General features: G+C 36.5%; 1 protein-coding gene across 2 annotated transcripts in view; it reads right to left on the bottom strand.

The window, feature by feature from the left end:
* Positions 1-13,792, bottom strand: part of kitb (KIT proto-oncogene, receptor tyrosine kinase b) — a 34,938-nt gene that overhangs the window by 8,460 nt on the left and 12,686 nt on the right. The window contains exons 6-16 of one of the 2 annotated variants that reach the window (XM_022682051.2): positions 12,752-12,938; positions 11,804-11,919; positions 11,104-11,218; positions 10,142-10,326; positions 8,584-8,690; positions 5,198-5,324; positions 3,554-3,658; positions 3,263-3,373; positions 2,144-2,282; positions 1,679-1,740; positions 1,402-1,502 (exon numbers count right to left, since the gene is read on the bottom strand). In XM_022682051.2, coding sequence (XP_022537772.2) covers positions 1,402-1,502; positions 1,679-1,740; positions 2,144-2,282; positions 3,263-3,373; positions 3,554-3,658; positions 5,198-5,324; positions 8,584-8,690; positions 10,142-10,326; positions 11,104-11,218; positions 11,804-11,919; positions 12,752-12,938 — 1,355 coding nt within the window. The remainder of the gene's footprint in view (positions 1-1,401; positions 1,503-1,678; positions 1,741-2,143; positions 2,283-3,262; positions 3,374-3,553; positions 3,659-5,197; positions 5,325-8,583; positions 8,691-10,141; positions 10,327-11,103; positions 11,219-11,803; positions 11,920-12,751; positions 12,939-13,792) is intronic. The other variant, XM_049472649.1, reaches the window with a different exon arrangement.

The following is a 13,792-nucleotide window of genomic DNA, read 5'->3' as shown; positions in this document are numbered from 1 at the left end:
CTGGTAAAAATGTAGATTTTGTTGAAAACGTAGAACTTGTTGAGTCCTGGGTTCTCCCTACAGTCAGGTAATGGAATTTGTGTTTAAGACACCACTAAAGGACACATCTTACACATGCATTTCTGAACAAGCTAAGAGATACAGAGTTGGCATTGAGAGGGAAAGAATCATGCAAACTGCGGCAGTTGAGTAATATTACAGGAATTTTACTTATAATTGCATGCAATTATATTATATTTCCCTGTAAACAATAGTTGGTCTGACAAAATACCCTGTGTGTAAAATGACAAATTAAAATTTTAGTTCAACCCTAGGTAATTGACCTGGTTTTAAAGTTTGAAGTTTTAGGAAAAATAGTTAAAAGTATTTCTTCAGTATGAAACTTCTTTTTCTTTCTTAATTAGTGTAATCAACATATAATATGAAAATGGTTCATCTCACATATTTGCAACCGCCCCCTGCAAAAACTAAAACAAAATCTAAATTACAATGTTTCAATGTTATACAAAACTATTGTTTTATATGTTGGTCTTTTAAAAATAATGAAGTAGTGAAACATTTAAATTGTTTAAACATGTATTTTTTTTTATAAAACGAGTGAATTATCCTAATTGAACCATTACCTGTTAGAGGTAAGAAACACAACTACACTAAATATTGATAGAATAATTAGCAATGGAGATTATAAAAAAATATATTTACACTGCTTGTAAGGATTTTTTTGGGTTTCAGACATCAAACTGACCCATGAACACCGTTGCTGTTCCTGACAAATAAACATAATAGGAGGGTTAAGGACAGTCCAACTACTCTGCATGTGCTCATTTTGACTCTTAGTTGACAGGGTCATCTGAGCAGTTCTGCAAGGATTTAATCTGATTTTTTTATTTAATAATTTTATCATATTGATTATTCTCAGCAAATACCTGTAACTGAGTCGTTTGTGCTGTTTCAGTATTATACAGTTGGTTTTGTTTGCGCAGCAACTATGTTGTATAACTTACACCTTTCCCATTAGCTCCTGGCATTATTTATTAATGGGCGTGTCATGAAACTCCCACTCACCATCAGGGTGTAATCACTCCCCCCAAGCTGCCTTCTTTAAGGATTCCTATTTCTCTAATATAGCCTCAGTGTTGGTGGCTTTTAGAGCAAGTTGCTATATTTGTGTTGCTGAGTGGGTCCAGATGGCTACTACTAATACATACTTTAGTTGTTATACATATGGAAATTACATTTTCTAAACTAAAGGTTTTAGTTGGCACAATTGTTGGTGTTTTTCTTAATAGAACATAGAAGTTTGACTTTGAAATTGCATGAGTTTTCTCAACTTTTATAACTACATTTTATAGTGTAATTTCTTACTGTGAATACAGCTTCAACACAAATATAAACTCTTACATTTTTGGAAGTGAGGAAGTCCATGCCTTTGGCCACTTGGTAGGAGAAGCTGAGCAAATCCTCTGTATCAAGAGACAAGTCATCTTTATCATCAATCCATTCTGGGGGGAGAGAGAGACAGAGTGAGAGAGACACACAAAGAGAGAGAGAGTTATAATCAAATATAAAAATAGTTGTGAGTTGGCATGCAATTATTAAATTGTCTTATTTTTTTATTATTAAAGTTCCAGCATTGTTTGGTGATTTCTACAGTTTTTAGTGTTGAAATCGGTCTTACCTGTCTGATTAGATCTCTTCTGATAGGACCTCATTGGCATGTATCCATTATCTGTGCCTTCCCTAAGATACATACAGGGATATCTTGTTATCAGAGCTGTTTTTCATTGCTAAATCCACACACACATGTAACATTTCCATTTAATTAAGTTATTTAAGTTTCACTTTGCAGTAACGCTACATAAGTTATAATTGTCATATGTTGTTTAATCCTGTAATGTCACCGTACTCTACTGCCCCAGCACACAATGATTTTAATTGACAGTCCTTTGTCTGTCAGCTTGCCCAAAAAGGCATGTGTAAAGCGGGTCCTTTAGGGTTTATGGCTTAAGCATGATTTAAACTTACACTCCTGACTATAGTTGGAGCCCAGGACCAAGAAATACCAATTTTACCAGTTCTCACATAATGCTAATACAAATAAGCAGCTGCACACACACATACACACACACACACTGTCTCTTACCTTGAAGGCTGTGTTTGACTGAGAAGGTTTTTGTAGTACCCGTCTCCTGTTTTAGAGCTGAAGAACGCATCTCTCTTTCTTCTGAGGAAGTTCAGCAGGTCACCATAGCAGCAGTACTCAGTGATAACCAGTGTAGGACCTGTTGCAGAGAATATGGTTAGGCACATGTTCCAAACAGTAAATAGTAATACCACTAGAGACTTTTATAAGACAAAATCGATATCCTAGTATTGTGGCTTATTGTGATATTTTGGTTCGCAATACTGTATTGATTTTAAAAACATAATAGTGTGTATTATTTTGAATGATTAGTTTACAGATAAAGATTGGTGCTAGACTGTGGTCTGTTTAGTGTTGAGGGTAAGCTAGATATTACCACCAGATACCACTGTATTATTGTCATTAGATCCCAATGTTTGACTGGATATACCAAGTATATTTCACATTTTATAAATATGATAGTGTGTTTTTATACTATTTCAGTTAAAATATCGTAATTTATTACCCTGTTTAAGGTATTACAATACTTCATGATATTGTTTATCGTGATGTGTATTGTATTGCCAGTATACAGCCCTAAATAACATAAGATGCTCTGTTTAAAATGAGAGACGTCACATGACTGCATCTGCAGACAACACAATATATGAAGTTTCACTGCTTGCTAGATGCTTGCTCTCTGGTGGTTTCTGTGGTGTTGCTGGGTGGTTCCTATCGTGATTATATGGGGTTGCTAGGTTCTTGCTACTGTACGTTATTACAGTTGATTTCTATGATTTTGTTTAGTGGTTGCTAGGTGGTTGCAAGGTAGTTGCTATGGTGTTACCTAGTGGCCAAATCTGGCAGACGAGGCAAATGCAACAAACAGGTAAAGAATTTTTTAATTGAAATAATATAAATTGAATAAAATCAAACCATAACTACTCAAGTATTCTCCACTCTTGTGTTTTTCCTTAGTGCTGCATTATCCTGAGCGCATTTCAGAGATGAGGATATAATGTAGCTTCTGGTCTGTAAAATACACTCAGTCTCTCCCATCAGTCCCAGTTTAAATTACCCAGAATTACCCAGTTTAAAGAGCTGAACTGAGGTTCAACTCTGAACCTGCTGACCTCTTACCTCTGACCGTACAGGCGCCCAGCAAGTTGACAATGTTCATGTGGTTGCCAAGGTAACTGAGAACCTTCAGCTCAGACATCAGAGCCTCTTTTTCAGTGGAATGAGCGCTTGCTGTAGACACACACACACACACACACACACACACACAAACCACAAGGGACAATCAGTAAAGAGACATTGGAAGCATTTAATCAAATTAGCTCCAGACTCAAAATGGGATCTTTGTCCTCATTCACTAGAGACAAACACACACACACACACACACACACACTCGCAAGCATCGGTACTCACGCTTCAGCATCTTAACCGCAACTGTGGTGACTGTATCAGGTGAGCAGAGTCCGTATGCAGTAGCGGCCACCACTTTACCGAACGCTCCAGAACCAAGGATTTTACCTGCAGACAAAAACACAATTTTAGAATATAAAATAATGTAAAGTAAGCAAGACTGTTCATGTAATTATGTAGAAAATACAACCAAAACTCTGAAAAGGTTTAGAAAATGCAATTGGAATGCAAGATATTTCATGGTTTATCTGTTCAACTTCATCAATTCCTGCAATTCAGGATTGCATTTCCCACTTTGCAATGTTGCCATTCATTCTCACAACACATTTTGGCACAAAGGATATCAAGCGCTGAAGTGTTTTAGGTGTCATTTTGTTCTATTCAACAAATTCTCTACTGGGGACAGGTCTAGACTGCAGGCAGGAAGGTCCAGTACCCATAACCTCTTCTTCTTTCATGGCCATGCCTTTATAATGTGGTTTTGCATTGTCTTATTAAAAAATGTATAGCAGTCCCTGGAAAAGATGTGACCTTATAATGGCCATATTTCTGTGTACTTTTCTGCATTAATGCTGCATCAGAGAAGTGTACTGACACACCCACTTACCATGAAAAAGCCTGTTTTTTGGACTGATAACAGTCTGGATGATCCTTCCAAAAACACTAAGATGTGGAATACTGATTTGTATGACCATAGTTTAAACTTCCTCTTTATGATGGTCCATTTTAGCAGCTGCTTATCAAAAGAGTAAAGCAGCATTTGTGATAGTAGTGTTTTACAAAGTAATTTCTTGCCCATGTGATTCTATCTGCTATGGTTCACACACACATTAATGCATGTTTGCAGGAAGAATAATACTAAATAACACCTGAAACACACCATCACTTGTTGTCCACTGGGCCAAAACGTCTTTTAAATGCTTAATCATATCAACTTTTTGTTTTAAAGTGTGTTGCATGCCTGAAGTGCAGAAACGAATGCATATTAATAAATGAAATTAACTTGAGCAGATTGAGCATAAAATATATTGAGGTTGCGCTGTCTGCATTAAAATAAAAATCAAACAAACATAATAAACTCATGTTGTTTATCTCTGCAAAACAATAGGAACTACAGCTCTGGAAAAAAATAAGTTTCACTGATTTTGCTATTTATAGGTATATGTTTGAGTAAAATGAACATTGTTGTTTTAGTCTATAAACTAAAGACAACATTTCTCCCAAATTCCAAATAAAAATATTGTATTTTAGAGCATTTATTTACAAAAAAATGCAGCGCTTTCAGACTTTCAAATAATGCAAAGAAGTTCATATTCATAACATTTTAGAAAGTTCAGAAATCAATATTTGGTGGAATAACCCTGGTTTTTAATCACAGTTTTCATGCTTCTTGTCATGTTCTCCTCCACCAGTTTTACACACTGATTTTGGATAACTTTATGCATCTCCTGGTGTAAAAATTTAAGCAGTTCAGCTTGGTTTGATGGCTTGTAATCATCCATCTTCCTCTTAATTATATTTAAGAGGTCTACAATTAGGCAAAATCAAGGAAACTCATATTTTTTAAGTGGTCTGTTATTTTTTTCCAGAGCTGTATATTATAGAGAATAAAGATTCCATGGAAAGCATGTGTAAACTGCTAATTACCAAAGCGCAGTCGCTCTCTCGGGAACTCCCACTTGGGGTCGTAAGGCAGCTGGGTGGGGTCTATATATGTGTAGCTGTTGCCATGGATGCTGTCTATCACCTTCCAGTGGATCTCATACTTAGGCTTCTGTGGTTAAACAAACATCAGGCGGAAGAGCAGAAGAAAAACAAATTAGAACTGACTGCAGAAGAGAGCGCCATTGTTTTCCCTCACCACACCTACAACAATGTGGAAAGAGCTTCAGTTTCACTCTGGTTAATGACTGATGTTCAGCAACCTCTGACTGATACCAAACAGTGGACATTCCCACACATGCTGGAGCTATACATGGTCAGGCACTGTGTGTCCTTTGATTAGTGCTTAGTGCTAGTGATTTGTAGTTTTTGCTTTACATTTAACCTTATATTACATAATATTTTGGAGGATATCAACATTTTCTTATCAATTTTAACCTAAAACACTATTCATTTCATATTATCTTACCGTGTATTATCATGGTTGCATGTTGCAAAGCGATGCACAGCTACAGCTACAACTACAACAAACTACAACTTATAGGAGTGTATGGAAACATTGATATGTCAAAGTATTGCAATATTTTGTTTTGCAATACTGTATTGTTATAAAAGTAAGCAAGTATTGATTTTTATTTGGTAGTTTACATGTAAAGATTGATAGCAGCCAGTGATTGATTTAAGGTTGTGTTTAAACCCAGCTGATCCCATTATTGCTTGATTGGCAATATATGTGATGACCAGAAGGGCAATCTGGTTGAGAAATTGCTGGGAAATCCATGCTGTGTGTGGGTGAGCATTATCCTGCTGAAAAATGCCGTTTGGAGGTCCTGCCATGAGAGGCAACACATGATGTCCTGCACATATTGCTGAGCTGCTAGTGTCCCTCACATATTAGTAGGGGTGACTGATTGTCATATGTAATAGCTCCTATTTTTCCTTTTATAGATTTAAACCTATAGTTACTCACACAAGATAGCTGACGATAACTAGCTGGTGTATACCGAGCTGTAAGCTCTTTAGCTGACTAGACAGTGTCGGCTCTGCTGCAGCCTGGCTTCAGCTCTGTCTGAGGGCGGTCCCAAGTCGAGGTGGGCGAGGCCAAGAGGCCTCCCCAAATACTTTTTGGGGAGTATTTTTTTATTTTATTAGCTACTGCAGAAAATGGAGATTGAATAACAGTTTGATATGCAGCATGGTTACACAACTCAGAGAAACCTATAGTATTTCACTAAGAACAAATAAAAGTGTATTTTCGTGGAATGAGACCTTTGAAAATAATGACTCGATGACTCAAATAAATCTATTTCTCATTTCTGTCTTTGCCTGCAAGATTTAGATCAAGTCAACTCCAGGCAGATTTATTTGCATAACGCTTTTTGTCGCTAAGCAGACTTTGAGAAATCCGGGTCCACGCCTAAAATGAGCAAGCCAAGACAAAACCTCCCTCCTCACCTGGAGAGATTTCTTTTGTTTTGCTTTGTCTTTAGCTGCTAATGCTTTAGCAACAACAGAAAGGTTGAATGACTTCAGGCTAGCAGCTTTGTTTATTTTTTTAAAGCTTCTTCTGCCAGTGCCGTTAAGAAAACCGCAAAGGATTCCTTAATGCTGATTAAAAAGCAGAAAGGTGCACCTGGATCTGCATTTAAGATCTCAAATTATTTTCCAAATCTTTAAAAAATGGAAATGGGGTAAAGAGACTCAATTTTAGGACATTTTTCTTATTGCTGTTGATTTTTATATAAACTAATTTAGATACATTTAGATGTAAAATAGTTCAGTAAAAAGCATGAACCTTTTATTCCGCTGTATTATACCAGGATGGTATAGCATAAATCCAGCTGCAGTGCCAAAACAATTCTGAGGCTGTATTGTATCCTGCAGTTTATTAATCAGTGATTGTGTGGAACAAATGTGTTGCAAATTGACTGATTCATTCCTAATTTCCAGGAGGAAGGAATTAAATCACGGGTTTCTGAGCCCTGAACATTACATTACATGTATGTCTATAAACCAAGGAATGAACAATGTAATCTTGGATAAATATGGTGCATTATTGATATTTTATTTATATCTTGCGATTTCTTTTATAATTTAATGCTATAAATGCTTTAGCACTTTACCTGTCAGAGCTCTAACTCTTCTCTTCACTGCTGAAACTGAGACTAAAGGTGCTGTTGCCATATGGGTCAGCCAGACTTAACTTTTCCTCTACCAGTTTTCTTTAGTTGATTTTAAAGGTGTAGGAAACACTACTCACTGCACTTTGGCTTTGTTTGTAGTTTTACTTAAGATAAGACTTATATTTGAATAGAGTTCTCTTTGTTTCTGTTTTTTAGTTATTATGATGAAAGTGTGAATGTGCTGTGTGTACAGATTGAAGAACTTAAATGGCAAATTAAACACAAAAAACTGGGGTGTTTGACAGGTTTTGTATATATACTATACAGTATATATGTCAGTTTTTCCCCTTTCCCCTTAAATCATGCAATTAAAATACTTTCATCAATTATTATCAGTCATCTACAGCTCTGAAAAAATAAGAGACTTTGGAACCTCTGGAATATAATCAAGAGGAAGATGGATGATCACAAGCCATCAAACCAAACTGAACTGCTTGAATTTTTGTATCAGGAGTGGCATAAAGTTATCCAAAAGCAGTGTGTAAGACTGGTGGAGTAGAACATGCCAAGGTGCATGAAAACTGTGATTAAAAACCAGGGTTATTCCACCAAATATTGATTTCTGAACTCTTAAAACTTTATGAATATGAACTTGTTTTCTTTGCATTATTTGAGGTCTGTAAGCTCTGCATCTTTTTTGTTATTTCAGCCATTTCTCATTTTCTGCAAATAAATGCTCTAATTGAAAATATTTTTAGTTGGAATTTGGGAGAAATGTTGTCTGTACTTATAGAATAAAACAACAATGTTCATTTTACTCAAACATAAACCTATAAATAGCAAAATCAGAGAAACTGATTCAGAAAATGAAGCGGTCTCTTAATTTTTTTTCAGAGCTATATATACACTCATCAACAGTTGCACCCAGAAGGAATGAAATTTAAATTTGCATAACACATCCAGAAGGCATGGTGTCAATTTTGTATAATGCCAGATCACCTTTAGTGTTTGTTACATGCACATTTACAGCCAAACATTACTACATTAACAAGGTCCTGTAACCAGTGGTCAATGCTCGTCCACCTAATGCTTGCCTTGTAGATACAGATGCTATGCTGTGGCCATCCGCTGCATCGATTATCTTATATTATCTGGAAATCATCTGGATATTATCTGGTTTATCTTGCATCACTTACAGTATTTATTGTGGTTATAGTGTAATATATAATATAACTTTCTAATATTTACCTGCATGTACTTGTAGAGAAGCACAATCAGGAACAGAGTGAGCAAAACCGAAGCTGTAACAACTCCAGTCAGCAGAGGAGTGAAGAGTTTATGAGGAACTGTACGCTCTGCATGAACAACACAGACACAAACAATTAGAGACAGCAGCAGCAGACATACGTTATGATACTAATCGTCACAGAGAATGGCTCTTGTTTGTGGACATCTGTGTTTTAAATCCTTTGAGAACAGCTTAGCATCACTATCAAGTCCCGCTGTGCACACACTGCACAAAATAATCCCTCTGTGAGTGTGTGTGTCTGTGTGTCTGTGGGTAAAAAGGATTTGAGTCCAAGTCTGGGTGTAAATAAGGTAATATTTTGGATGGATTATTCCTATTTTTTTTGATTGTATAAATAAAATCATGGTCGATAGAATTTGGTCTTTTTACAATAATTTGCATTTTAATGTAATGTATATAATTTGAAATAACTATTGCATAAATATACATTCTCTTTACTTATTGCAGATAGTAAAATGTTTTCTGACTGTTACAACTAATGTACTTCGAACATTCAATCAGTCAAGTTTTCTGAATGTTCTTAAAACAAATTTTTAATTTAACATTTTTAAACATTCTGCCAATGGCACTGCAGCGTCAGTGTTTTAAGTTTTAGTTTTAGTAATGCTTATTTTTTACATTTCCATAATGTTAATATTTGTCTAATGGGAAACATTCTAATAACATTATGATGCAAACCGCTATTATGTCACACCTTTTCAGAACGTTCCTGAAACATTATTTCTGTAACATTACAGGCTAACCTTCCTGGAACATTTTCAAAACGTTGCTAAACGTTCCTATAACATTCTCTGTTAGCTGGGAAGTTTTCTGAATGTTCTTAGGACTACTTTTTAATTTTACGTTTTTAAACATTCTACTGCAACATACCTTGTCAGTGTTTTAATTTTTAGCTTTTGTAATGTAACTTTTCAGAACATTCCTGAAACATTACTTCTGTAACATTACAGGCTAACCTTCCTGGAACATTTTCTAAACGTTGCTAAACCTTCTTATAACGTTCTCTGTAAGTCTGTGCACTCCATTTGCCTCTAGATTCCAAAACTGCTCAAGCTCTGTCAGTTTGCATACTGCCACCCCCATGTTTCACAGTGGGGAGGGTGTGATGTTTGTAGTGATGTGCAGGGTACAGTATGTGTCTGCCAAATATAACATCTCATCAGATCACAGAAGCTTCTTTTAGTTAACTCTGGAGTTTCTCACGCACCTGTAATACAGGTTTCCTACTACAATACTACAATCAAATTCACTATTATATCATCAGTACCAAGCACAATTCTAACATGGTGCTGCATAAACAACAGTATAAAAGCATCAATAACTATTAAGCTGTTAGTCATTTTTATGTTTCACACACCCTCAAACTTAACTTACTTAATAACATACTTAATACCTCTAATAAGTTTTATGTTTATATATTTTTTTGCCATTCCCTACTTTCACACACTCTGAAGTGTAAGTGATGGTGTGTCAGTGTTTGTGTGCTGTGTGGCTCACCACTGATGGAGAACAGTGTGTATGCCTGTTCCCCCTGTGTCGTAGCCACACACTCCAGGGTGTGGTATTTTCCTTTGCTGATGTTAAGGCGGCTCTCTACTTCAGTGCGTCCGAACTCTGACCCTGACACGGTCACGACAGCAGTGTCCTCCTCCGGCTGTGAGGCGTTCAGCTGCTGGGAGCACCTGAGAGAGGAAATGAGGATTTTAGTTTGATTGATTTTACCTTCATTGTCACGTCGTTTACCTGTTAACAGTGATGCAGATGTCACTCTTGGTCAGACTCTGCACTTGTCTCTGAAGACTCTTTTTTTTCCCTCACCCCACTGATCATGTGACGTTAAGGCGTTCCGGCTCGCCGAGCTATTGATTGTTTTCATCTTTTCTCCCCTGTATATGATCCACTCAGTTTGTCTTGTCTTGCTGAGGATTGAATCTAGTTTTCCTAGCTCTTCTATGACGCGTTTCTTTGTATTTGCTTTTTGGTTCGGACCTGTTTTTGTATCACAGTTTTTCATCTTTTGCCTTGCCTATTCTATTAATTACCAGTTGCCGACCTTTTTGTAAGTTTGACTCCTCTTTTGCCTTCTCCTTCGTTTTGCTGGATCTATCGTATATGACCCTGGTTTGCCTGACTACTCTCTCCGGTATGTTATTTTGTTGTTAAGATTAGCAAATAATTGCATTCTGTTTTTATTTACATTTATCTACATTTTACCCGCTCTCCCAACTTTTTGGCGGGTTTGGGGTTGTAGTGTATTATAATCATGTGCAAATGATAAATGCACAAAACTTCAATGCATTACTTTTTAAATTTCTAATTATAATGGCTATTATCATATTTACATCTATGAATTAAATGATTTATGTAGTTAATATCGCTCTGCTAAAAATGTAAAATCATGTCAGATTGGAGTCGTAAGGTTTTTATTATTTCTGATGATGATCTCGTTTGTATCGTACCGTGTGTGTGGAGTTTCGCAGTAGTACCAGGAGATTTTCGGTACAGGATATCCTGATGCGACGCACCTCACCTGTCCATCAATAGGACCTTCCTGAGAAACAATCATAGGCTTACCTTAAGAAGAGAGAGACAAAAAATAAAGATGTCTGATATCACAATTAATATATGTGTCTTGCTGAATTTAAAATTCTTGCTTACTCCCTATATAAGTAAACTACATACTACATAAGTCTGATAAAAATCTGTAATTTTATGACTTGCATTGCATACTACTTAGGATGTAAATTGGAATTAAACCTCTGTGTTTTCTTCCTAGAGACGTTTTTGCTGTGTTGATGTCTCTATATATGAGATAGTATCGTCCTACAATTTTGGCATGCTCATGCAAATGTTTTCTCTGTGTGAAAAAAATATTTCAAAAAATAGAGGGAGAGAAATCTCAGTTTTTAAAATTGTCCAGATATGTGTGAATTAGGCCCTAGAGCAAAAGTTAATCTGTGTGATAAAGCATTTAATTTAATTTAAAGAGATGGGAGAGAACTCAGATAACTTTCGGGTGGAGTTTGTGCAATTTCTACTGGACAAAGAAATGAAAAGTGGAATCAGGAAAGAGAGATGTTAGAATTATAGGGAGGAGATGGAGTGGCAGGATGTGAAAACTCATTATGATTGAGATGCAGGGCTATATTCAAAACTCACAGATCACATGGACGAAGAAGGACTGATTGACATTTGTGTAACTGTGATTGGCTGAAAATGTGTAGATCCCGCCCTCTGAGCCGTGAACACGAACCAGCTTCAGCTCACTGATGTACCTGCAGGGATAAGATTCAAATATCATTAGTGTAACGTTCAGAAACATCTAACACAAGGATGTTACTCAAATTAATATTATCGGTAACAAACTAAACTGGTTTTAATGCAAATAATTATTAACTGTAACTACATTACTATATATAACTAATATTACTCTGGCATGCCAAAAGTCATGGGACTAGTCCACATATCCCACAGATCAGTGCAGCGTTCTTTAGCTGCCATGGGAGCTCCAGCACTGAACGTGGATGTAATTCTCACAGACAATTCTAGCCAGATGCCGTCAATCACCATCATTAGCACCCACTGCACTCACTGTCCACTGTGGGTGATAATATGAGCCTTCTATGGGCGCTGCCACTATGATCAGGAGATTGCCGGTTCGAATCCTGTTGATGCAGCTTGCCGTTGGCTACCGGAGCCCCGAGAGAGCACAATTGGCCTTGCTCTCTTTGGGTCGGTAGATAGCGCTCTTTTCCCTCATCACTCCTTGGGTGATGTCGTTTTGCACAAGGCGTGCGTGAGCTGATGTATCAGAACCAAGTCGCCTTGCCATGAGCACACCTGCTAGTATTTAACTTGACAAGTAAGGTAACACTTCACGACTTATACAGGTGTAGGGAATTCCCAAGCTCTCCACTGAGGTGACACTTAACATACTGCAGTCCCATGAGTTTTTGACATGTATATGTAAACGTATATGTATATGTGCAAAGCCTGTGTTCTGTTTTTTTTGCTCTTTATTTCTTACTATAACTTCAGCATAGCAGGAATAAAGTGCTGCATTATTAATTGAGTGAATGTAAAAGAGGCTCAGTGTGATCATGTTACCTGTACTGCTTGTTGTGTAGCGTGATGACATGCTCGGATGTGTTTTTCAGCTGTTGGTTGCTATAGGTCCAGTACACAGCACTGGGTTTGGGGTAGGAGGTCATTTCCACTCGCAGAGTCAGACTCTCTCCCTCTCTCACCTCCACAGCCCTCTCCACTCCTGCTGTTAAGTTAATGAAGCCACGCTCTGAAACAAACACACACACACACTGACACTTTGACACTCTGAACGCTATATGTAGTATCAGGAGAGAGTACAGTATATATGCATATTTTGTAAATAAACATAATTTAACACCAAATCTGTTGAAACAAGACATGCCAACATAAATATTCCCTAAAATTCCAGCCACATTTATTTATTTTACATTCTGTGCATAGATACAGTATTACTGTTTCATCTGATACCACAAATGGTGCTGAGCTATGCCTGTTAATAAGCATGAGTTCATTAAAATGTCAATTTTGATTGCTTGTATAAAATAATGCAGCAGCAGCATTAAAGAGAGCGCAGTGCTCTGACAACCAGTGCCAGCGGAACTCAAATAAAGTGCATCACTAAGTTGGGGTGTAGAAACGTATTTACATATAAAAGAGTTGCAATATTATATTTTGCAATACTATATGGAAAATCATAATATTGATTTTTTTTTTTTTATAATAACTTCCCAGGAGTGGCAAAATGTTATCCAAAAGCAGTGTGTAAGAATGGTGGAGGAGAACATGCCAAGATGCATAAAAACTGTGATTAAAAAGCAGGGATATTCCACCAAATATTGATTTAAAACTTATGAATATGAACTTGTTTTCTTTGCATTATTTGAGGTCTGAAAGCTCTGTATCTTTTTTTGTTATTTCAGCCATTTCTCATTTTCTGCAAATAAATGCTCTAAATGATAATATTTTTATTTGGTATTTGGGAGAAATGTTGTCCGTCATTTACAGAATAAAACAACAATGTTAATTTTACTCAAACATATAACTACAAATAGCAAAATCAGAGAAACAGAAACTGAAGTGGTCTCTTAATTTGTTCCAGAG

This window comes from Astyanax mexicanus, chromosome 25 (assembly GCF_023375975.1).
Source record: "Astyanax mexicanus isolate ESR-SI-001 chromosome 25, AstMex3_surface, whole genome shotgun sequence".
In the NCBI taxonomy this organism is placed as follows: Eukaryota; Metazoa; Chordata; class Actinopteri; order Characiformes; family Acestrorhamphidae; genus Astyanax; species Astyanax mexicanus.
The sequence above is the reverse complement of the archived record's forward strand: the minus strand, read 5'-3'. Positions and strand labels throughout refer to the sequence as shown.